Raw genomic sequence first — 26628 nt, 5'->3', positions numbered from 1 at the left:
GATGCTGGGGACTTCAGGAGGAGGCCAAGATGAATCATCAACTCGACACTTCTGGCTGAAGATTGCTGCAAATGCTTCTGCCTTATCTTTTGCACTGATGTGCTGGGCTCCTCCATCATTGAGGATGGAGATATTTGTGGAGCCACCTCCTCCAGTTAGTTGTTTAATTGTCCACCACCATTCACGGCTGGATGTGACAGGATTGTGGAGCATAGATCTGATCCGTTGGTTATGGGATCACTTAGCTCTGTCTATTGCATGCTGCTTATGCAGTTTGGCATGCAAGTAGTCCTCTGTTGTAGCTTCACCAGGCTGACACCTCATTTTGAGGTATGCCTGGTGCTGCTCCTGGCATGCCCTCCTGCACTCTTCATTGAACCAGTGTTGGTCTCCTGGCTTGATGGTAATGGTAGAGTGGGGGATATGCCCGGCCATGAGGTTATAGATTGTGGTCGAGTACAATTCTGCTGCTGCTGATGGCCCACAGCGCCTCATGGATGCCCAATTTTGCTTTGTTAGATCTGTTCCTCATATTGTCTAAGCAGAACCTCTTTCCTAGTCCTACCTATGTTGTTGGTACCTACATGGAACACGACAATTGGATCCTCCCCCTCCCACTCCAAGTCCAGCCCTGAGCAGATGTCCCGAACCCTGGCACCAGGTAGGCAACACAGCCTTCTGGACTCACGCTCTCGGCTGCAAAGAGCAGTGTCAATCCCCCTCACTATACTATCCCCTACTTCCACTACATTCCTTTTTGCTCCCCCCACTTGACTGGCTTCCTGTACCACAGTGCAATGGCCAGTCTGCTCATCCACCTTGCAGACCTCGCTTTCGTCAACACAGGTTGCGAACACCTCAAACCTGTTTGACAATTGCAAAGTCTGAGGCTGTTCCACTACTGTCTGCTTGGTTCCTTTACCTGCCTCATTCATGGTCACATCCTCCTGACCAAAACAGCTGACCCTGTTCTAAGAGGTGTGACCGACTTCTGGAACATAATGTCCAGGTATTGCTCCCCCTCCCTTATGTTGCGTAATGTTTGCAGTTCAACTTCCAGATCAATAATCCTGATCCGGAATTCCTCTAGCTGCTTATAATTTCTGCAGACATGTTTGCCCTGCATTGTCTTGGCATCCAAAAGCTTCCACATACCGCAGCTGCAACATAACACCTGTCCTGCCATTGTTACTTAGAGTTGCTGTTTTCCTTTAAAAGGCTGTAATGGTTAGAGTCAGGAAATAATTTTGCAGTATATTCACTGGCAGAAGGTTTTGAATTCAGTCCCTAAAATCTTCCCTGCTTAATGAGTTTGTGATCTTCTGTACCATATTAGTTCTTGGCCATGATGGGAACATTTTCTGGAGGCAACATCATCTAAATCATGCTGGCCAAATCCTAGCTCTGGAGAAACATGCACAGTCCCATCCAACAGGATATGCCATTTTGAGAAGTATCCAGAAAGCAAAGAAAAATTGATTGGGTTTGGGTGGGGGGCGTGGGGGGATGGTGGGGATGGTTGGGGGGTGGTGAAGGGAGTGCATATAATAATACATATCTTAAAATAAAAAATGGAGCTGGTTTGTAATGATCTACAATATAGAACCAAGCTATTTCTGCTATCCAGTCAACTAATTTCATTTTTGACGGTATTTACATTCATATCACTTGTGGAAGCAGTCAGGCCATGAAGGATGCCATGCTGTTGTTCGGAAAGCCATGAAACAAAGGAAAATTTATTCAGAAGCCTGAGCAGACTGTAGAAAAAGTGATGTAAAACTATTGAAATTCTCTTTTTAAAGCCCCCAAACCTCCACTTTTTGTGGAAGGAATCATGAGTAAAGTAACGAGGATTTGCAGTCTTAGTTCCCAACTGTACCAAGACTGATAGTCAATGTCATATTAATGACAATATCAATTTTGTTGTTATTAATTGTGTATTTGATCTCCTTCTGTAAAATCTCGTGGATATCTCCACTGGATTGGTGATGCTTCATTCTTTTGATACACTTTTTGCTTGACAAGATTGAATCAGGAAATGACGGAGGCTCCATACCCCAATCACAGGGCCGCGGGCAGTAAAGGCTGCACCTGCAACCCAGATGCTTCCTCCGGAAGGAATTCTCTTCTGCTCCAAGGTGCTTAACTGCTCCGGCCCTCTTATTTTTGAATTGTTTCCACTTCTCCAAGGGCGCCTCCAGGGTGAGATGCCCTCACAGTCCCCGACCTGCTTCAGTAGCGCCGACCTCTGCTGGTGGGGCTGCCAAGGCTCCAGAGCTGCTGGACCTCGAATGGGCTGGCAGCATCAAGAGCCCACCCCCACCCTCCATAATAGGATGGTGAGCGTGGAGGCAGCCAATTAGGAGGTTACCTCCCAGAAGATTGTGCTGCAGGTCTCACTGCTGGCAAGTTACATCCCATTTGGTCTGGAAATCGAGGTCCTGATGCTCTTGGGAAAATCCAGCCCATAGATATCAGATTAGATAGAAATTATAACAATTGAGTATTCCTGTTTCTGAATAAGATGCATATAATGTGTTCCCATGATATTTGCATCAATGTTCGTTTCTGTGGGATTTTACATGCCTGTTGAAGGTAGGACCATTGGTGGGAGGGCAAGAGAATCTCTGCAGAGCCATCCACCATGTAACCTGGCGCAATTATGATTGTTTTTGATTTTGTTGGAGGTGGCGAAGTACTGTGATGGCACTGCCACCCTGACTCAACGGCATCAGTATTTAAATGTTTTACACACTGTTTTACATACATTTGAATGTCATTCACCATGATTCAATGAGGGGTTCTCAATTTTGTTCTGCTTGACATGTGGCACTCATGTGCCTTCAGTTTCACATCTTTCAAAAGCTGGTGCCAGCAAGAGGACTCGGTGCCTTGAGAGGGAAGGTAACTTTACCGGAGTTATGTAGGGGAAGTGGGGTTTGCAGCAGACATTGCTGATATGCTGACTGTGCAAGGGGATTATTTGTCAAGGTGGTGATGGAAAACTGCAAGTGGATTGTGTTTGAAGAGGGGTTGGTGGAACACTGCAAGTAAATTGTTTTTGAAGATGGGGATCTCTGAGAATGTATAGGCTGTGTTCGTCGGGCAGGGGGCATTACAGTGTAGTTTAAATGGTTTTTTTTATGGTAAGGATGACTTGCACTTATTGAAAAATTGGCAGACCAACATTAATCTATACTATAGAGCTACTGCAGGCATCCTACAGAACCAAAATTTGCACTTCTTTGCCCAGACAGGTTTACTTTAGTTTTTGAGGAAACCGAAGGTCCAAGGAGAATGGAGGTGGCATATGCAGGATTGGCAGCCTTTTAAATATAGTGCCAGCACCTGCTCCAACATCAGGTGACAGCGTGAACAGCATATTCACTGCCGCCTCCACCATGTGATTGGGGGGGGGATAGCCGTTTCCGTTATACTAAATGGCTGCCCACTACATAATCGCGGTGGTGCGGCCACTGACGTCACAGGCGGGACCGCCGACATTTTGCATACGCGGGATAATTAACTTCAGCCCAGTGAAAAAGTGTTAGTGGGAAGATGTTGCTGTCCATGGTTAGCCAGGGAATCTAGAGAAAGATTACCCTTCCAGGTCGAAGGAAGGAGAGTGCCACAGTTTTAAGAGCTGAGGAATTGACAGGGAGGAACGTGGAACAGGGAATGATTTCTTACAAATTGATTTTGTTGTGTGATCAGTGTATGATGCGGTCTGAGGGATCATTGATGTCTTCTGTAGGCTGGCTAGGAACAGATGTCTTCAGGATCACATTCCAACTGACCATACTCCAGACCTAACTGGAAGGATTCCAGGAAATCTTGTATTTTTCAGCTGTTCACTGTAACCATGAAAGGAATTAGGAATTGTTCCACACTCAGCCTATGAGAATGTACCATTCTCTTAGATTTGGCAATCTTCCAGAGCATGTGCATCCAGATGATCACATTGTTAATGCTGGCTGGCACTACTTGAATGATACACACTGTTCTGTAGTGTAGAACAGTAAATCAAATAATCAGTCCATATTAGGGTCAAGTGGGAATCCCTAGCATGAGTGTAAGGAAGCAACAGAGTTGGTTTAGCTAAATGTAATGGATTTAGCTTTTTTTGTGACATGCTCAATATGGTGGGACTCTCAGACATGTCCAGAAGATTGGAATTACTAGATACTGTACAAAACCTTCCCACATGCATTTGATACTGCATCACTTACCTTGCGGTAAGGTTATACTGGGTGGCGTTAAATGTATGCAGGATTTTAGTTGGCGCTTGCATGTGTTTTCTATGGCAGTTGTATAGCTTGTAGAGCATGTTAAGATAATCTTTCTTGTCTCTTTTACGTGGCTGAAACTTACTCATGTCACCGAAGTAAAAATGGAATAATAAAAAAAATTACGCCATGGAAATCCTCAGAAAATGATTGGGATGAGATGGCAGATAGGTGTAGTAGTACTTTAAAGAAATTACATACCTCCTTTCATGTTAAGATTTTGTCCAATATTAGTGACTGGGGCTTTAGGATGTAAGGAATACTAGAAATTGTTGTGAAGAGAAGAATACAGCTATGATCAAGCGAGGCAGACAATCCTGATACATCCTATTCTCTTCTCGTGACCTGCTGGGACATGAATTCATTGCATTATTGTGCAGATCCTGGGAGCCCAGAAGCAAAGACATCTCTCCTCCCTTTTTTTCAAGTAATTGAAATTTGACAACTTTTACTCCTTTAAAAAAATCTATAGATAAAAGCCCCAGCTTGGGCACTCCTTACAAATTACGTAGAATGTGATTTTGAAGGCCGCATCTGCCAAATTGGCTTTGAAAATTAATTTTATACACTCCTCAGAAACCTTAACTTTAACCTTGATCACAAGTGTAATAATCTTCCTGCAGAATAATTTCCGACCTGTTGATTGACATCTTTCACCAATCCAGTGATTGTTACTGCTGAAAGTGAAGAACTATAATCTAAAGTCTGGCATTTTGTAAGAAATCATACGAACGTGCATATGAACATATGAACAAGGAGCAGGAGTAGGCCATTCAGCTCTTCGAGCCTGCTCCACCATTCTATAAGATCATGGCTAATCTGTTTGTGGACTCAAATCCACTTTCCTGCCTACCACCAATACCCTTTGACTCCCTTGTTTGTCAAGAATCTGTCTCCCTCTGCCTTAAAAACATTTAATGACCCCGCCTCCACCGCTCTCAAGAGAAGAGAGTTCCACAGACTCATGACCCGCCGAGAGAAAACATTTCTCCTCCTCTCCGTTTTAAATGGGAGACCCTTTATTTTTAAACTTGCCCCCTAGTTTTAGTCTCTCCCACAAGGAGAAGTATCCTTTCAACATCCACCCTGTTAAATCCCCTCAGGATCTTATATGTTTCAATAAGATCAACTCTCATTCTTCTAAACTCCAATGAATACAGACCCAACCTGTCCAACCTTTCCTCATAAGATAACCCTCTCATCCCAGGAATCAGTTGAGTGAACCTTCTCTGAACTGCTTCCAATGCAATTATATCCTTTCTTAAGGAAGGAGACCGAAACCGTACAATATTCTAGATGTGGTCTCACCAATGCCCTGTACAACTGTAGCAAAACATCTCTACTTTTATATTCCATTCCCCTTGCAATAAATGACAATACATTTGCCTTGTTAATCATTCGCTGTACCTGCATACTAACCTTTTGCATAAACCTTGGGCATGTTCAAGAAATGTTGGGAAGTACAGCTTTTCATATAGTACCACCCCCCTCCCCCGCCCCGAAACCCGCCAGCTATTTCTCCCTGAGGGCCATTTCAGAATATGGAATATTTTACTACAAGTGGGGACTGATACTAAATTGATTATAACATTCAAAAAGGTTATGGGGGATCAAAAGCAGAAAGATTTAATTAATTTGTGGAGGAAACAGGAAAATGGAACTTTATAAAATTGGCCCCTGAGAGAGGCCTAAATTCAGCACTGATGAAAATGTGCAACTCTCCATTCATTGTAAGTGGATCTCTGTTTGCTTATGCCTTGACCTTTACCTCCATGAGAGCAACAAATTCCTAAAAGAATGCCCATTCTACTCATGGAATCAGTTGCAATGAACTCAGTTCTGACAGTCAGCAAGTGTGCCTATTTTATACTGACGTTTGGTGATGATCATGAATTTCATTACTGCCTTTGATGATAGAACTCCAGAACTTGAAAGAGCTCAACTTTTAAACAAAATATGTGTGTGTTTCTGTCTGTTCTCATAGGACACATGTAGCCACTTTATATGGCACAGGGAGCACTTCATTTTCTTTCCAATAGTAAGCACTAACATACAATACACCTTTTATTACCTGCATCACGTGCTGAAGGCTGAACAAAATTTCACAGGGGAGTGAGAGAATATGAGGATGCAGTTACTGATCCATGTCAATTCCTTTTGTATTCGAAGAAAGACTTGCATTTATATAGTGCGTAATCACATGTTTTAGAAAGATCTCAAAGTACTTCATATACTATGAATTACTTTGGCAGACAGCTATAAAGGCGGGGCTAAAGAGAGGCGAGTTGAAGAGAAGGAAAGAGACAGAAGTGTAAGGAGAGAGCCAATTGCGTAACAGCCCCGACAACCAATTTTATCTGCAGCGCCTGTGGAAGAGTCTGCCACTCTAGAATTGGCCTTTATAGCCACTCCAGGCGCTGCTCCACAAACCACTGACCACCTCTAGGCGCTTACCCATTGTCTCTCGAGACAAGGAGGCCAAAGAAGAAGAAGACTTTGAACTGCAGTGACTTGTTATGTAGGGAACTGCAGCTACCATTTTAATACAGCAAATCTGCACAAACAGTAATGAGAGGAATGACTAGTTAACTTGCATTTGGTAGTGTTAATTGTGAGGAATGTTGACCAGGAAATCAGGATTAATCCCATGGAATCTTTAACATTCACAGAACCATCAGAACAGGCAGACAGACCCTTCATTTACCTTCTCATTTGAAGGATTGTTATAGTTTCTGAAAACATTTATTATTTACTTTAAATTGTTTTGTTGAAAATATTCCATCTTGTTTCTTTTCAAGACTTTTGCTGATCAAATCTAAAGTTAAATTGTTACATTTTTATTTCATTTGTGACCTGAAAAAACATGAATTTGCTTGTGGCCAGTATGATGCCATTTTATAAACCAAATTCAGGAAAAATACAAAAACAGAAAATTAGAGGATGAATATAGGTCATCAATGTTCTTTGCTCTGTTGAAAAAATGTCAGTAATTAACTAAAAAATTAATATACTGTGTCTTATGGTTAATTTTCAAGCTATTCTTAAAGGTTTAGGATTTACTTCCTAAGAAGCTATATCATTTTCATAAACACAGAATTCGGTAACCAGTGTTTCCTTGTCTCCTGAGGTTAATGTTAAAGTGCAGTGATGAGTAGATTGATGATCAGTTTTTTGATACCTTAATTGTGAAATCTTAACAGATCCAATAATGAGTAGTTTGCTCTGGGAAAGAGATATTACAAGTATTACTTTTGTAATATAAGTTCTTTTGAGAATACAGTGCAAATCTACAAATATGAGCCAGAATAGATCTGTGATGCAGAAGTGTATGGAATGCGCATAAGTTTTAGAATAGTTTTTTTCTTTCTAAAGATGAAGCCCACATCACAGGAAATGATACAGTGCACTGCAATGATTAAAACAAGCGGTTTTTTAGTAGATTATAAACTTTGGCTTTCTTGAAACTTTAATTTATGAGGCCCCTCTCTTAGAAGATGAAGTATCTAACATGAGTGAAATTATCACTGCAGGTCAAGAACCTTCCTTTCACTGGTTATATTCAGAAGGATGGCGTGACAAGTCATTTGCCAGAAAACACAGCTCCTTTCAATTTACACTCCAATTCTACCCATGGGACTTGGGCTGTGAAAGCAGTCATTCTGACAGCTGACTGTTCTATCTTTCAGACACGATAGCTGAAAATTTTAAACATGGCAAAAATAAAATCAGTTAGTGAACAGTTAAATATTACGGTAGGCTGTAAATCTTTACAGTTTTATATCCATCTTAATTGTAAAAATGGCTCCCTCCGGGTGCTATCTGTGTTGCCACTCAATCAGTGAAAGAACTTGTCTCTGATCATTGACTGTGCCCTAATATGCAGATCACTTGTTCTTTTAGAGAGCTGCTGCTGTCGCTGGCACTGGGCCAGGTGCTGTCATTGTTGATCTGTGGTATAGGCCTGACTAGCAAGTACTTGGTGGAGGACTTCCATGCCAACACTCCAGTGTTTCAGAGCTTTCTCAACTACATCCTCCTGTTCCTGGTTTACACAACCACGTTGGCAGTACGACAAGGTAGGCAACACTTAACTTCACAAGATCTTCCTTTTTTAATTGTGAAGGATGAAAAAAAAAATTATTCATCCAACATGCTGTTGCAATTCGTTTAATATTCCTGTATCAAATTAAAAACTTGATGTATGTTACTCTTAAGGTAATTTATCTGCCAGTAGGAATTGTGAGATTGTGGTGTCATCTTCTGGCAATTTCATTAACCAGTACTATTCAAATGATTATTCTCATGGATCTGTGTTCCTTGACAAAGCTCTGGTTAATGCAACTTATGGCAGGTTTGGTGGGTGGAGAGGAGGTAATTTAATGGATTTCATTCTATTAAAAAGCTACAAATACTCAGTGCCTGCTAGTTGATACTGAACATCAATGGCAATGTTGTAATTCTCTGCCCTTTGTTCGATTGCTCCTTGGAAAGCAACTGCTGCTCCTGTATCATTGTTGGTCATAACATAACATCACTGAAGCCATAATTGTGATATGAAGACCAAACAAATACTGGTAATCTTTAAAGGTTTGTTTTCTTCCATTGGTAGAGCAAGCAAGATAAAGTGATTGAGACAGGGACAGTAGGAGTTGGACTCAACATAGTAACAGGCCTGTGCAGGAAGAAGGAGAGAGTTCTTGAAAAATAGGATAAAAATTATTGATAAGACATTCAGTGAAATTGCTTGAAGTGAAAGAGACAAGCACTGTTCTTTTCATATCTGTTTGGCCTCAGTCTGCTTTTGATGTATGCAGGCTGAACAGTGTTTTGAAAGGTTGCAGGAGTTTCCATTCAGTCCAGCTACTTATATTCCTTTTACATGGGTTTTATGGCAGTGCCTGCTCCAAACAGTACACAAATGAGCAGACACAAGGGAGGCTAAATTAGATAGCCATCAAAAATGGGTGTGGGGATTGCGATTCATGATTAATCCTTACCCGTTCAATGTAATGCAGGCAGCATGTCATCTTTCTGTTGCTTGCTGATTTACATGGTTTCTGTGTGCATCCAGAGTTAACTTTGCTGCTGATTGGCTGCACGTATCAGCTGGGGGCCTAAAATTAATATTTACTAACACTACTTAATACTTGCCTGCACTACTTAAAGGGGAGCTGCTTTGTGGCTGGAACAGATGATGGACATCCTGTGTGAGCTGAATCTGACCTCAGAAAGACAGAGGAATGGCTAAGCATGGGAGAGAGCAAGCACCCAGGTTTTCTCACACTGTGCTCTTGGTCAAGAGGTGAAAAGAGGAGAGGTGTCCTGTATCCACAGGGGGCCAGAAGGCCCTCCCGACACATGATGAGAAGACAGTGGGAACAGAGAGCCAGGGAGGTTAATGCCAGGAGTTTAGCCCTGAGGACCTGAATACAGTGCTGCAAGAGGTTTAATGACCTCACATGAGTGGTCAAGGTCAGTGAATGCACCTTCAAATGCTATATCATATCAACTATACCACTGGCCTCAGACTCTGTTCAATTCACCTATCACTCACCTACTAACATTCTCTGTCAATCAGGACTCGTATGTAAGATGCATATGCTTCACTTCATCCTCACACAATCAGCACTGCTGCAAACCTCACACCCACATCTCACAGCTTGAACACACTGCCAGATATTCAAGCATCACAGCCACATCACATAAACACTCTGCACTACACTCAATGACACATTTCCCTCTCTAGCAGGACAAGGCAGTGCACAACCAAAGGTAGCAGAACTAAACAGAGGGAGACAGGTGTGCCTGCCAGAAAAGCTGTGTTCCATGTTAAGGAACACGGAGGAGTCCAACATCAACTTGTCACATGACTTTGTACTGAGCTTGGAGCCCATCCTTTCCAGATTGCTAGTGGTGGCCAACTCCATGAAAACAGTTGTGGACCCAGCCATGATGCAGCATCTGATTACCGATGTCTCAGCTTCCATTGCAGCAGAAGCAGCTTCCACCAAAAGTTTGAGAATTGCAGTGGAAGCTCAGACTGAAGCCATGCAGGGTCAGCTTGCTGTCATGCACTCTCAGATTGCTGCCATCACAGCTGCAGATACCAGTTCTCAAAGGGACTTGCAGGGTGTCACAGCAGTCCAGCAATCTGTTCTTCAGCAGCTTATTAAGATTATGGAGTCTCCATTCTGAGGGAGTGGCAGTGGCTCCATGGAGAATGAGTCTGCTGTCCTCTCTCTCAGGATGACATTTGTTCTCCCACCCTGCCACTCCACCAGTGCCCTTGTTTTTGGCTTTCAGTTATCCAGCACAGATTGTTGACATCCATACTGAGGTGGTGCAGGCCAAAGGTGGGCCTTCTAGGCCCAGAGCTATTCGAGGTTCTCATGCAAGGCAGTCTGCTGTCTCCCCAACTTCCGCCAGCCATACTGCTGCTACTGGGGTGGCACTTCACACTCTAACGGTGATTTCTGTGATGATTCCATTGGCGAAGACTGCAACAGACTGTGGAGGAGCAGGGTGTCTCTGACATTCAAGTAGGGAGAGAAAAGGAATGTGGTAGTGGTAGGGAACAGTATAGTCAGGGGGATAGAGACTGCCTCGGCAGCTGCAACCCAGAGTCCCAAATGCTCTGTGCCTCCTGGTGCCAGGATTAAGAAAATCTCTTCATGGCTGAAAAAGAACTTGAAGTGGGAGGGGGATGATCCAGTTGTCGTGGTCCACATAGGAAACAAAGACATAGATAGAACTAGGAATGAGGTTCTGGTGGGAGAGTTTAAGGAGCTAGGATCAAAATTAAAATGCAGAACTGCACAGGTAATAATCTCTGGATTGTAACCTGAGCCATGCACAAATTGGCATAGCAAAAGGAAAAAAAGAAAGACTTGTATTTATATAGTGCCTTTCAGAAACACATGATGTCCCTCAGTGTTTTACAGCCCATGAAGTACTCTTGAAGTGAAGTCATTTGTAGGAAACGTGGCAGCCACTTTGTGCACAGAAAGTGCACACAAACAGCAATGTGATAATGACCAGATAATCTATTTTTGTAATGTTGATTGAGGGATAAATATTGGCCAGGACTCCAGGGATAACTCCCTGGCTTCTCTTCAAAATAGTGCCATGGGATCTTTTACGTCTACCTGAGAGGGCAAGCGGGGCCTTGGTTTTAATGTGTCATCTGAAAGATGGCACTTCTGACAGTGCAGCAATCCCACAGTAGTGCACTGGAGTGCCAGCCTTGATTTTTGTGCTCACATCCTGGAGTGGGACTTGAACCCACAACCTCTAACTCAGAGGTCAGTGCTACACACTGAGCCACGGCTGAACAAACAGATTACAAACAGATAGGGACAAACTGATTAGAAGATTAAATGTGTAGCTCAGAGTGATGTGAGAGGCAGGGGATTTGGTTCATGAGGTACTGGCAGCAGTACTGGGGAAAGAGGGAGCTGTTCTGTTGGGACAGGCTCCACATTAACTATGTTGGGACGAGTGTCCTGGTGAATCGAAATCACTAGGGCAGTATATAGGGCTTTAAATTGATGAAGTGGGGAGCAAAGGGTAGGAGGATTCAGGAAAGAATAAACTTGAAAGCAGTAAGAGAAATGTCAAGGTGGTAGAGCAGAGTGACTCAGGAAGAGACAGAGAGCTTAACAAAGGTAATAGGACATTAGTGACTAAGGTGACAGCAGGGAAAAGTAGAAAACTTTAGACACTATATTTGAATGTGCAAAACACTCACAACAAAATAGGTAAGTAAATAGCACAGATGGAAATTAATGGTTTAATCTAATAGACATTAATGAAGCATGGGGCAGGATTTTCTTTCCGGGGGTAGGAAACGGAAGTTGGACTCTTTCCAGGTCCCGAACTCGCCCCTGGGTGGAAGCAGTCACGGCCCTGATTTTCCCAGGGGCACCCCCTTAATTAGCCTGCAGTTGGGTTTGGCAGCCAATTAGCAGCCACAGGGGCAAGAACGGAAACGGGACTGTTCAAGTGTGGGTCTGATTTAAACAGACCAGTGCTGCTGTTTCACTGCTTCACCTTCAGTGTTGTACATCATTGAATCATCAAATCATCGAATATCTCAGGAGAGCCAGAGGCCTGGAACCCAGGGCAGAGCAGCCGCTCGATTCATGGATGCCTCTTCCCGGAGGTGGCAAGAGGAGGCCATCCACCCAGACTTAACAGGCCTGGATGGAGATAGCTGACACAGTCAGCAGAAGGAGTGTGATGCACGGAAACTGGATCCAGTGTCGGAAGATGTTTAATGACCTGATATGCTCTGGCAATGTGAGTGCAACCCCTAACCCTAAGGGCAGGCCTCTGAGTTTCACCCTCCAGCAGACACACCAGCTAAGGAGCCTGAGGCTGTATGCGGGTCCTGAACAGGGGAGCAGTGCCCAGAGCATTTGCTGAACCCTGAGAATGCTTCAGAGCCACAGTGCTGCTGAGAAGCTGCCAGCACTGAAACATGCAGCTTCTATTGAATAGGAACAGCTGACATTAGTCATAGAGTACAGCAGTGCCTGATCTCAATCTCTTTTGTTCTTGCAGGAGAAACAGAATCACATAATCACGGAATCACAGAATTGTTACAGTGCAGAAGGAGGCCATTCGACTCATCGTGTCTGCACCGGCACTCAAACGAGCAATTCACTCAGTACCAATCCCCCACCTTCTCCCAGTATCCCTGCACATTCTTCCTTTTCATATAACAGTCTAATTCCCTTTTGAATGTTTCAATTGAACTTGCATCCACCACACTCTCAGGCAGCGCATTCCAGACCTTAACCACTTGTTGCATGAAAAAGCTTTTCCTCATGTCAGTTTTGCTTCTCTTACCCTTACTTTAAATCTGTGCCCTCTCGTTCTCGATCCTTTCACCAGTGGGAACAGTTTCTCTCTATCTACTCTGTCCAGACCACTCATGATTTTGAATACCTCTATCAAATCATCTCTCAGCCTTCTCTTCTCCAACAAAAGCAGTCTTAACTTCTCCAATCTATCTTCATAACTGAAGTTCTTCATCCCTGGAACCATTCTCGTGAATCTTTTCTGTACTCTCTCCAATGCCTTCATGTCTTTCCTAAAGTGCGGCGCCCAGAACTGGACGCAGTACTCCAGCTGAGTTCGAACAAGTGTCTTATATAAGTTCAACATAAAGGGGCCCAGAATGCCTGCAAGAGGGCCCAGATCGGGGGAGGAGTTCCCTACCTTCATGTTATCACCAACATGGAGGAGGGTGCCGTGGAAATAACCAGGGTTGTGGACAATGAGGAAGTCAGGTGTGGTGAGATGGGCATTCACGGTGGGGATGGTGTTTAGAGAGTGCAATGCGTTCATTAAGGGGGTGCATTGCACTCCACCTCATCCAGCAGCACACTGAACACTGAGTTACATTGGGAAGCCTCAGCACTGCAGAGGCTTCTGCTCTCCAAGGCTGCTTCTCATGATCTCTTCTCGTGTCTCCCACAGTTGCAGATGTCGAGGCAATAAGACCAGCTCTCTCACCATCACTGGGTCAGGCGCAGCTGGAGCAGAATTCAGACCAAGCAGCATCACACCTGACAAGCACACCCTCCACCAACACACACATAGTCACCTTAGTGGGTCCTCGCACGGGGTTAGATAGGGTGGCACTGGGTGATGAGCATGGCACTAGTGTGCAGGAGGAGGTACCAGAGGCTGGGGCATCTGTGGGCAGTACTGCTCGGAGGATAGAGGACAGCCACAGCCTTAGTCAGCGGGGCACAGATGCAGGTATGCAGGAGTCACAGGAAAGGAGGCTCTACCTAGACTGGCAGCAACAGATGTGCTCCCATATGTCAGAGTTTTGTGAGGCATTGCATGATCACGGACTGAGAATGGAGGAGCCCATCCAACATATGTGTGCCACAATGGCTCAGGGCTTCGAGAGCATGAGCTCGTCCGTTGAGAGATTGGTCAACCTCAGGGAGAGCCATATGCGGCAGCACTTGGACTGCATGCAGGAACTGCGCATTGAGGTTCACAGGATGCATGCCACACTGTAGCCTTGGCTGTTCAGTGGCACTGATGGTGTAGGGATGTCTTGAGAGGATGCCAGTTGTGCCCCAACTGGTGCTCCCCTCCAGCCATTCGGAGCTCCATCTAAGGGCTGAGGCATTCACCAAGCAGGATAAGGGTGCCACCTCTCATGGGGCTTTATCATCATCATTATCATCGGCCTCCTTGGTCCCTCTGATGGTGGGAGTATCTGTGCAGCAGGACCCAGTGACAGAGGATGCCACTGCAATGATGCAGGTGCAGCAGCCTCTGGAGTTTCCTCCACTGGCATTTCCAGGAGGAGGATGACTGCCACGTGTGTCTCAGTCACAGGCACATTGTGTCCATGCCAGCTCTCTGCAAGAGGAACACACCTAGTCCTATTCCCCAGCCTTTTCTCCACAACCCTGCAAATTTTTTCTCTTCAGATAATTCTTCAATTCTCTTTTGAAAGCCAAGCACAGGGGCCACTGCTTTGGGCAGACCACTGAGTGAACCACTGTGGTGTCTTCTACCTGTAACTGTGCTCCTTTTCCCTTTATGAGCTCAATTTAAATATTGACACATGAAGCCAGACATTTGAGCCTCCTTTTATTAATGGCAGGACGAGAAAAGAGGTATGAAGTGTTGAAGACGATCAAGGATCCGTCTATGGTGACGGTGAAACCTCTGGGCAGATGTGTATCCTTCATTAGTGTTAAGAGTTTACATTTTCCAGTCCTTGTCTTCAATGGAAGTGTTAACACAGGCAGCTCAGAGTGAGTTCTATACCATGCCGTTCCTTCTGGGTCAGAGGGGCTCAGCTGAAACGTGACTGAATCAGATGATCCCTGACATTAATGGCATCCTGACGGAACCCTCAAGCCCCGCACTGGGTCCGCCATGTCCCTCTGCAGCCAGGGCACCTCAGTGTTCTGCTGCTTCTCCCTCCGCCTCCTATTCCTCCTCTTCTTCCATGTCCTGTACCTCCTCTTCCTCCAATGAGCTGTGTCCCTCCAGGGCCTCACCCTCTTCAAGGTTCACATCTCTCTGGAGGCCATGTTATGGAGAGCACAGCAGACAATCACAATTAGCAAGACCCTTGCAGAAGTGTACTGCAGGGCACCACCTGACCAGTCCAGGCACTGGAATCGCATCTTCAGAAGCCTGATGGCCTGCTCAGTGGTTGTCCTAGTCAGCAGATGTCTTCAGTTGTATCTCCTCTGTACCTCAGGGTCAGGTTTTTGTAGAGAGGTGAGTAGCCATCTCTTCAAGGGATTTCGCTTGTCCCCTAGAATCCATCCAGAGTTTGGGAGTGGAGTGAAGAATTGCAACAACCTGGACTGGCGTAAGATGAAGGAGTCATGGAAACTGCCAGGGAAGTGAGCATACACATGGAGGAAGTTCTTGTAGCAGACCAGCTGAAAATTGAGGGAGTGGAAGCCCTTCCTGTTCATGAATCTGTCTGGCCTGTCAGTCGGTGCCTTGATGGCCATATGAATGCAATCAGTGATACCCTGTACTTGGGGACACCAGCAATGGTTGCAAAACCCCCTGCCCTCTGTGTCTGTGAGGCTGCATCTGCCTGAAATTCAGTGTACCTTCCAGCTCTGGCAAATAGGGTATGAGTGGTGATCTGTGAGATGCAGTGATGTGCAGCTGTTTGTGAGATGTCACCAAGGTTCACATCTGATTGTTGGAAAGAGCCAGAAGCGAGAAGTTCAAGACCACAGTGACTTTGACAGCTACGAGCAAAGCCAGGGGACCAGTGCTGTGAGGTGTGAAGTCTTTGGTGATTAGGGCATAGATGTCTGTGACCATTGTTAGGACCAGGTGAGAAAGGTCTGTAGGGGTACCTTTCAGCTTTCACCTGGTCTTACCGTAACAGGGTTTAATTTTTAAACACACTGTAGTTTTAGCTCCCCCTTGGTGAATCCTTGTTTTGCCCTTTCCAATTATAAGGCAAAGAAACCAGCACAGACAGATTTTTTTAGATTTAAAGAAGAAAAGTTGAAATTTATTAAACTTAAACTCTAATTCGGTCGACGCCTACAGATACACGACACGCCCAGGCTAGCATGCATACGCGATACACACATGCAAATACAGACAGAAAAGAGCAGAAGAATAAAATAAAGTGGAAAATTTTGAGGCAATATCTGAAGAGGTTTTGTTATGGTTCTTTGAGCTCATTGTAGAGTCCTTGATTGTAGTTAGATCTTGCATTTCGTTGGGGCCCAGTATTCTTCTTAAACTTTGTTTGCTGTAGGAGACTTTTCTCTCTTGGGGTTTATCTGTCTTCAGTGGATTCAGAGGCTTGTGAGAAAGAGATGGGAGCAGACAGGAGAGATGTTCTCAGTCCAGGAGCAAACAGACTTTCTGAGTTCAAACAGTTTGTATAATTCAGAAAAATCCAGGTTGCCACGTAGGCTAGTCATGCGACTAACTGGTCTGACCACATCTTGGATTGTATCACCTTAGCAGTCTCTGTAATGCTCCCATTACACACAATACCTATTGATCAAGGTTCTTTGTGGGTTGAATGTGTCAGGGAATGGTCCTTTGTCCTTCCAGTCACCATCTGTTAATATGCAAATGTATTTTCCAGCCTGATCTGTTTAACAAATCCTTTCTTCACTCCAGTAACAGTTTAAAATCAGTCTTCGTGACAAAATTAATGTGCCTCATTCTTGGCAGGTGGGGGCCCAGCATGACACCATCTGCCTGTAGAGTTGTAGTCACCTGCGGCACTGGTTCTCTGTCATTTCAAGATAGTTTCATCTTTGGCAGCAGGTCTTATGTTGAGTGTATGGCCTCTGTGTCCTTCCTGCCCCTCAGTCCTCTCTTCTGCTCTCTTGATGCCTGGGACTGTGGCCTTCCTGCAGACGTGTTGCTCCTCATCATTACTGGACCTAAAATCTGAGAGTCATGCCCCCATTGTCAGCTGCTGTCTTTCTGGTGTTCAGGTGCCTCCTCAATTGTGTTTTGGCAGCCTTGTCCCCACCTCTTAAGCCCCCGCCATGCCAGGAGGTTGACGACCTCCTGCACTGCCTGAGCATTTACTGCCTGAAACCTGTGCTGACCTGAAGGCACCTGTGCACCAATGGCTGAATTCCCCTCTGCACCATTCACCCTTTCATGAGGCGCACCTAATTCCCTGAGCCGGCCGGGACTGTCTCCCTGCTGTGTGTCCACCTCCATTCACCTGGTCTATGCCAGACAGCACTTGCAGCCCATGTACTCCCTCATCAAAATCAGAACATTCCCCTTAACGAGCTGTCAATGAGCTCTTTAACTGTCAATTGGCGGTTAATAGATTAGACAGGATCGCGGGGCTGACCTCCCCCTGCTCTGATGAAATTCGCTGGCGCCAGGAAATCGGCACGCCAGACAGCACTGGTATTTTTGTCCCTGGCCTGCCTCTGTTGCTGTCCATAATTGCAGAATGACTAAGCTTGGGAGCTAATAATTCCTGGATACTTGACTTTTAGAAGAATTAGGCAAAATAAAAAAGGAAGTGGGTGGGTTGCCCTAATAATAAAGGATGGGGTAAAGACAGTAAAAAGAAAGGATCTTAGCTTGGGAAATCACAATATTTAATCAGTTTGCGTGGAGCAAGGAAATAAGGGGTAGAAAACATTGGTGCAAGTAACTTATAGGCCCCCCAACCATAGTTGTAGAGTTGAGCAGAGTACAACTCAAGAAATTAAAGGTGCATATTGCTATATGTTGGTTTTGGTACACTGCCACCTTATTTAATATAGCCAGAGAGATTCTTAGTCTGTAATAGTTAAACATTAATCTTTCTTACATAATAACTATATACACTCTTCAGTAGCCTGTGTGGCTCATTCCAGAGCCGTGCTGCATCTGTTCTCGAGTGTATCTCACATGTGATCTCTTACATCATCATAGTAGGATGTATTCTTTACACACTCTCAAGATTAACCCTTTCAGACCCTTATACTACACATGTAACAAAGGTAATACAGTAAACATGGGGTCTTTAATCTTCATATAGACTGGTCAAACCACATTTGCAGTAATAGTGTGGAAGATGGGTTTGTGGAATGTACACAAGATAGTTTTCTAGATCTGTATGCTGAGGAACTAAGACAAGACTATTTTAGATCTGGTATTATGCAAATGGATGGGTGAATTAATAACTTCGTAGTAAAGGAACTTCTGGGGAAGTGTGATCATAATATGATTGAATTTTCTATTGATTTTGAGAGTGATTTAATTAAGTATGAAACTAGGGTCTTAAATATGATCTAAGCAACCAACATAGGCGAGATGGGCAAGTTGCCTAATATAGATTGGGAAATTACATTAAAAAAGAGTGGCGAACCAAGGGTCCTGCAAGAATGAGGAACTTAAAGAAATTAATATCAGTAAAGAAATAGTACTGGAGAAATTAATGGGACCACAACTCAACAAACCTCCTGGACATGACGACCTGCATCCTAGGGTTTTAAGAGGTGGCTATAAAGATAGTGGATGCATTGTTTTGATCTTCTGGAACTCCTTAAATTCCAGAATAGTTCCCAAGAATTGTAAGGTAGCAAACATAACTTGGCTATTTAAGAAAGGATGGAGAGAGAAAACAGGGAATTATAAACCAATTAGCCTGGCATCAGTAGTAAGGAAAATGCTAGAATTCATTATTAGGGTCGTGGTAACAGGGCCATATCAAAATCATAATATGATTGGGCAGAGTCAAATTTTTATGATTTATGAAAGAGAAATTGTGTTTGACAAATCTGCTAGAGTTTTGTTTTGAGGTGGCAACTAGCAGGGTTGATGAGTGAAACCAGTGCTGTTAGGAAGGGAGTTCCAGGATTTTGACCCAACAACAGTAAAGGAACAGCGATATAGTTCCAAGTCAGGATGGTGTGTGGCTTGGAGGGGAAAGTGCAGGTGGTGGTGTTCCCTTGCATTTGCTGCCCTTGTCCTTCTTGGTGGTAGAGGTTGTGGATTTGGAAGGTGCTAAGGAGCCTTGGTACATTGCTGCAGTGCATCTTGTAGATGGTACACACTGCTGCCACTGTTTCTCAGTAGTGAAGGAAGTGACTGTTTGTGCATGGGGTGACAATCAAGTGGGTGGCTTTGGCCTGGATGGTGTCAAGCTTCTTGTGTGTTGTTGGAGCTGCACCCATCCAAACAACTGGAGAGTATTCCATCACACTCCTGACTTGTGCCTTGTAGATGGTGGACAGACTTTGGGGAGTCAGGAGGTGAGTTACCCGCCACAGGATTCCTAGCCTCTGACCTGCTCTCGTAGCCATGGTATCTATATGGCTACTTCAGTTCAGTTTCTGGTCAATGGTAACCCCTAGGATGTTGATAGTGGGGGATTCAGCAATTGTAATGCCATTGAATGTCAAGGGGAGATGGTTAGATTCTCTCTTGTTGGAGAAGGTCATTGCCTGGCACTTGTGTGGCACGAATGTTACTTGCCACTTATCAGTCCAAACCTGGATATTGTCCAGGTCTTGCTGCATTTCTACATTGATTGCTTCAGTATCTGAGCGAATGGTGCTGAACATTGTGCAAACATCAGCGGACAACCCCACCTCTGACCTTATGATTGAAGGTAGGTCATTGATGAAGCAGCTGAAGATGGTTCGGCCTAGGACACTACCCTGAGGAACTCCTGCGGTGATGTCCTGGAGCTGAGTTGATTGACCTCCAACAACCACAACCAGCTTCCTTTGTGCTAGGTATGACTCCAACCAGCAGAGAGTTTTCCCCCGATCCCATTGACTCCAGTTTTGCTAGGGCTCCTTGATGCTGTACTCAGTCAAATGCTGTGTTGATGTCAAGGGCAGTCACTCTTACGTCACCTCTTGAGTTAAGCTCTTTTGTCCATGTTTGAACAAAGGCTGTAATGAGGTCTGGAGCTGAGTGCCCCTGTCAGAACCCAAACTGAACGTCAATGAGCAGGTTATTACTAAGCAAGTGCCACTTGATAGCACTGTCGATGACACCTTCCACCACTTCACTGATGATCGAGAGTAGACTGATGGGGTGGTAATTGGCTGGGTTGGATTTGTCCTGCTTTTTGTGTACAGGACATACCTGGGCAATTTTCCACATTGCTGGGTAGATGCCAGTGCTGTAGTTGTACTGGAACAGCTTGGCCAGGACTGTGGCAAGTTCTGGAGCACAGGTCTTCAGTACTATTGCCAGAATGTTGTCAGGGCTCATAGCTTTTGCAGTATCCAGTGTATTTAGTCGTTTAGTGATTTAATGCGGAATGAATCGAATTGGCTGAAGGCAGGGATCTGTGATGCTGGGGATTTCAGGAGGAGGCGTGATGGATCATCCAGTTAGCACTTCTGACTGAAGATTGGTGCAAATTCTACAGGTACAGCAAGCAATGCTGAAAGCAAATGGTATGTTAGCGTTTAATGTAAAGGATTGGAATGTAAGAGTAAAGAAGTCTTACTACAATTACATAGGGTTTTGATGAAACCACACTTGGAATACAGTGCACAGTTTAGGTCTGTTTACCTACGGAAAGATGTACTTGCCTTAGAGGGAGTGCAACAAATGTTCACTAGACTTCATGGGATCAGGGGATTGCCCGTTCATGAGAGATTGAGTAGACTACCCTATATTTCCTAGAGTTTAGAAAAATGGGAAGTGATCTAATCGGAAACATAAAATTCTTAAGGGGTTTGATAGTATTGATTGCTGGGGGGTCTAGAACTAGGGATCACAATCTCAGAATATGGGATCAGCCAATTAGGACTGAGATGAGGAGAAATTTATTCACTCAAAGGGTCATGAATCTTTGGAATTCTCTACCCCAAAGAGCTGTGGATGCTTGGTTATTGAGAATAATCAAGACATAGATTGATAGATTTTGGATACTAAGGGAATCAAGGGAATCAAAATTCCATGCCATTATCTCTTCCTTTCCAATGATATAGATTTTCTATGTTAGCAGCAGGTGAACAAAATTGATTATTTGAATGACCTTTTAGGTTAAAGAAATAAAAAAAAAAATTGATAAAAGTGCCCATTACGCATTCTGTTGCACTTGGGCAATGAAAACAAATTGTTGTTCTGAGGTAAAGTGGAAAGAGAAAATGTAGGACAGGAGGAGAAAGGGATGGGAGGGGTAAGTAGGAGGGAGGGAAGAGAAGGAATTGAAATGAGGAAGAGTTAATATGTGAGGGAAAGTTAAGAGGTGGTGGAGGAAATAGAGATAGCACAAAGAAGAGATAGGAGTGTGGGAGGGGAGCAGGAGTAATTGAAAGAAGGAAAAATCATGGGAAGACAGTGAAGAGATGGAGAGAAAACATTGTTGCCAGCAGTAGAAGTCATGGTTGAAAAAATGTTAAATTAAAATAAAAGGGCATGAATGGTTACAGCTGTAAATAAGTAAATATCTAAGGCAGAAAGGAGTGACAATGGGTCCATGAATAAAATGTAAAATTCATGGAAAGAGGGGTTGATCAGCCAGGAGAGTGAGTGGGAGTAGTCAGGCAGACAGGCAATGCTCCAGAGAGGGACCAAGATTGAGGGAGGAAATGAAGGAGCTGGGGCTTTCACCTAGGGTTGCCAACTCTGGTTGGTCTTATCCTGGAGTGTTGATCATGTGATTATCGAGCATGTGATGTTTGATCACAGGACATTTGCCGCAAATGTTTTTGCACGTACCTTGGTCCCACATAGGTTTTTATACTCCCATTCTACATAGCTAAATTGTTTCAAGAATTATCATATTCAACTCAATGTTCCAATGATGCTGCCCCATTACAGAAACTAACTGTTGATTGAATGAGAGCCAGTTGTTAATTTCGCTATCCAACTTGGAAGACCATTCCAGTTATTACTTATTGCATGAGTTTCATGCTGAACTTATCTTTTATCAGTTGAGCTCTGGTTCCTTTTGTATCTTAAGCAGTAGAGGGGTTTCTAAGGAATTTTCATCAGCACCAGAGACAGCATCAGGGCTGTGAAGGTTGTTTTCTTCCAATATTTTGAAGTGTCTCTGCCAGTAGACATGACCAAATTTGTCTCCTATTGAGTTTTAAGCTCTGTGAAATTGGGAGTTAACCCTACCTAAATGTAACTGAATATTTTAAAATGCAGGTCTTGTGATGGGCTCTAATCAAGGTCCGTTAGGGGGTGAACCAGGATATTTTGCTCTGATTCAATTTGATTAATTTGGAGGGCAGGCTTAGTCTTGGGTTGTGTTCAGGGTTAGGGTTAGCCTTGGGGATGGGAGCTACAAGGATAAGGTGAGGCAGGAATGAGCGTGTAGACTACAAAGACTCATTGGCGCAAACTGCACATACAAAGTATCTCTCTTCCAGGTCGTCAACAGCAGCACCTGGGAGATCAATCGTCAATTCCAGGAGACTCCCAAGTAAAGTGGGAGGGTTAACAATCCTACTTTGACCTTTGGAAAAATAGTACAGTCGCATGTGAGGTAGGGGAGAAACAAGGCTCCTATTTAGAGACAGGAAATAGTGGCAGTAGAAAGTTTAACTCCATGACAGGTGTGAAGAAACACAGTCCAGGTCTAGTAGAAACAAAAGTAAATTTCAGGGGAAATGTCACATGCTAAAGATAAATAAGAAAAGTTATTTGCATTTATTAAGTGAAAAGTTAAAACTTAAAAACTAGAGAATTTACATGCAACAGTAAGACTCCAAGATGGTAGAAATCCAGATACCATTTGGGAGCTGTGGAATTTACTACTCCACAGTGTCACTCATTGGTTGGAGTGTGGAACTACATGAAGATTCAAAGATATCCTTAAATTATCCTTGAATCAAAGGCTGTCACATGGATGCAAAATCCTATTAAAAACACCATAGAGCAGTTGTCATCAGTTGTGGACTTAACTAACAAAGTTAACATGCAGGTACAGCAGGCAATTAGGAAGGCAAATGATATGTTAGCCTTTATTGCCAGGGGATTGGATATGGCAGTAGGGAAGGCTTGCTGCAATTACATAGTGCTTTGCTGAGGCCACACCTGGAGTACTGTAATACAGTTTTGGTTTCCTTACTTAAGACTGAGTGCAACAAAGGCATACTAGATTTATTCCTGGAATGAGAGATTTGTCCAATGAAGAGAGATTGAGTAGATTGGGCCTATATTCTCTGGAGTTTAAAAGAATTAAATGTGATGTTATTGAAATGCATATCGTTCTTAGAAGGCTTGACAGGGTAGATGCTAACAGGCATCTAGAACTAAGGGTCACAGTCTTAGGATAAGGAGTTGGCCATTTAGGACCGAGATGAAAAGATGTTTCTTCATTCAGAGGGTTGTGACTTCTGGAATTGTCCATCCCAGAGGGATGTCGATGCTCAGTCATTGAGTATATTCAAGACTGAGATCAATAGATTTTTAGGCACTAAGGGAATCAAAGGATAGGGTGCCAACGAGAAATTGAGGTAGAAGGTTACCCTGATTTTATTAAACAGTGGAGCAGGCAGTTAGGGACTTATGGTCTACTCCTGCTCCTATTTCTTATGTTCTTAACATTGTCTATCCCAAATTGGGACGCTTACTGAGAGAGTTCTGGTGCTGGGAAGTAAAAAAATTGCCACTTACTTATTAATGCCTTTATTTTACATTAATCCAGTCAAAAAAACATTCACAAGATTGCTAATAAGTAACACTATTTCCATGATTGGAAACAGTTGTATGGTTAAACCTAAATGCTCTGTTGAATTAGTCTGGATAGTTACTCTGCCACATCCTATGGAAAAATAACAGGATATATGATCTAATTAGAAAAAAGTTCTTGCATACAAATGACTTGTGTTTTTTGAAATTATTACAACATTTAATTCTTAAAGAAATTGTAATACTCACTTTATTATTCCATCCATACTGTAGTAATTTAATTTAGTCCAAATATAAAATAGGATATGGCAGAACAATTATCTAGACCAAGTGAACAGAACAAGTAGGTCTAACAATACAACTATTTTCAATGATGGAAAAAAGTGTTGTTCCTTAGCAATCCCGTGAATGTTTTTTGACTGTAAGAATGAAAAATAAAAGAATTAATAAATAAGGGTCAATCTTCTTACTTTACACTGTCAGCAGGGAACCTCTCTCTGCAAGAGCACGCATAAATTCCAGTATGTACGGCACACCATTTTCTAATATGCTTGGAAAATTGTGTGCAGCATGTGCGAGAATTTTCAATATGCACACTCGGCAGGAGATTTCCCTGCCAGGAGCACAAAGTCAGCAAATTACCCCTGTAGAATAAGCTATTGAAGAACAATTTCTCACAGCTTCGCAGAAAATATCAGAAACAAATTTGCTTTCTCCTTAGGTGTAGGAAATACTTCAAGTAACATATTATTTCCAAATACTTTCTGTAGGCATTCATTAACTATAATTACAGCAATATTACTTTTAAACAAAAAACATGTTTTGTCAGTTCAATTAGTTTCCATTGTTTGTGGCATTATAACCATGCATGTGTCGGATTCCTTTCCTTTTTATGGCATGTGAGCTTGGAGTATCTGGGAAAAAGGTGGCGGTGCATGGTTACAGTTTTTATGGTGATGGGGAGTGAAGTTGGAATGTCTATGATAATGGCAGTGTGTAGCTAGAACATCTGTAGTTATGGAGATATGAGGTTGGAAAACATGCTAGTATTGGTGGAAGATTAGTATGTCAATGGCAGGCTGAGATTGGAATGTTCATGGTTATGTGAATTTTTAGTGTCTTGGTAATAGTGGTGTAAGGTTAGTATATTTATAGTGGAGTGAGGCTGGAATGTTTATGGTAATGGCAGTGTGAAATTGGAGTTTCTACACTTTATTCTTAGTAACATCCATTCTTCAATACCGCATATAGCCTGAACAGTCACTTCTGACAGCATGACCATATTTTCTCTGTTGGATAATGTTAACAAGAAAGTAAACACAGTGGAGTGGCAATTTTAGAGGGGTATACTGTAATACATGTACAATATTTATTGTTTGGTGGCAGGGTGAAAGGGGTCATTTTGTTTGGGGTATTTCCAGTATTTGGCTGTCAATATTTTATTTACATGTAACTTTTTTTGATCACTTTACTACTTCATATGTGAGAATCTATCCCATGGTGCTTGACTGAAAATTAGAACTGAGTCATAATCATTATGGCCATCTATTGTTGACAAGATTATATACTTATTTCTTACTATACCATCACATATTTTCAATGCAAAAGTTACTGTTAGTGATATTAGTTTGCTAGTTCTGTTTCCACTATTTTAACACAGGCATTACCCCATTTACTTTAAATGGGTAAACATAACCCTCAGCTAAAAAAACAAAGTAACGTTATGCGAATGCGCTAAGTCTTCATCCACTAATATCGTCAATGATAATCTCCAGGCTTTAGCTCCTAAATAAAACACTGATAATCTAAACATACAATGTAAAAAAATAGACCTTCATTAAAGTAATTGCTGCAGAGCCTTTCAACCTTCATCAGAAGATGGCTGTCCGTCTCACATCGACCTTGTGTTATTTGCCATTTTGTACTTTTGAAGAAATTAAAAATAAAAACTGTGTCTACTCAGTATACCTTCAGTTATATGCTGCTTAAAACGTGGGCATATTCTTACCTCCAAAAACAGAAAGTCGCTATGATCTACATATCCTCCACTACATCCCTGAGTAGAGATGATTAAAAGCTGGCACAAGTACCAGTAGATAAAAAGTAGTACTGGACTATTTGATTGTATTTAATGTTGATCTGAAGCTCTGTATCTCTGCAGAAATGGATCAAAGAATTTAGCAAGAAATTCTGAGAAAACCAATTTTTGCCCCTCGAGGCCTTGAAATATATATCAAGTTAGTCTCTTTAAATCTAAGATGGTAGTGAGCACTAGTCGGCCCAGACTACCAAAAGTGTTTTTTTTAATCTTGTGATTGAATCAGATTGATGATTTTGATGTGTTCATTTATTCATACCTTTTGCAGAATAAATTTGAACATGGCTGGTGACTGTAGATATGTAAACATTATGGGCAGTGTGAGGTGAGGCACCATGTGGAGTTGACTAGTTGGCTGTCATGTAAGTAGCAGTCCTATGAGAACACAAATCTCAGCACAAGTGTCACAGGAACACATCTCTAACCTCTTGTTTTTCTGGATGACAACATCTTAGGAATATTTTGAATTATTGCAGCAGGATTACTCACTGTTAGAGGTACATAGGACTTCTGCTTCTACAGAAATAGGGTATTTCACTGCTATTAGCTCCTGGTACATCCCTCGAGACTACAGCACATAGAAGTAGATTAGGACGCACAGTTTTGAGAAGAAGCACTAGGAGCACAAAGATCAGTGTT

The 26628-nt window shown here is 43.1% G+C and overlaps 1 protein-coding gene across 1 annotated transcript in view; it reads left to right on the top strand.

Moving 5' to 3' along the window:
* The window catches only part of slc35f1 (solute carrier family 35 member F1), a 439716-nt gene that overhangs the window by 139188 nt on the left and 273900 nt on the right, over positions 1-26628 (top strand). The window contains exon 2 of the mRNA XM_068018370.1: positions 8187-8362. Within this exon, the coding sequence (XP_067874471.1) occupies positions 8187-8362 (176 nt within the window). The remainder of the gene's footprint in view (positions 1-8186; positions 8363-26628) is intronic.

This window comes from Heterodontus francisci, chromosome 3 (genome assembly GCF_036365525.1).
Source record: "Heterodontus francisci isolate sHetFra1 chromosome 3, sHetFra1.hap1, whole genome shotgun sequence".
Taxonomy (NCBI): domain Eukaryota; kingdom Metazoa; phylum Chordata; class Chondrichthyes; order Heterodontiformes; family Heterodontidae; genus Heterodontus; species Heterodontus francisci.
Note: the sequence above shows the minus strand (reverse complement) of the source record. Positions and strands in the feature narration are given on the sequence as shown.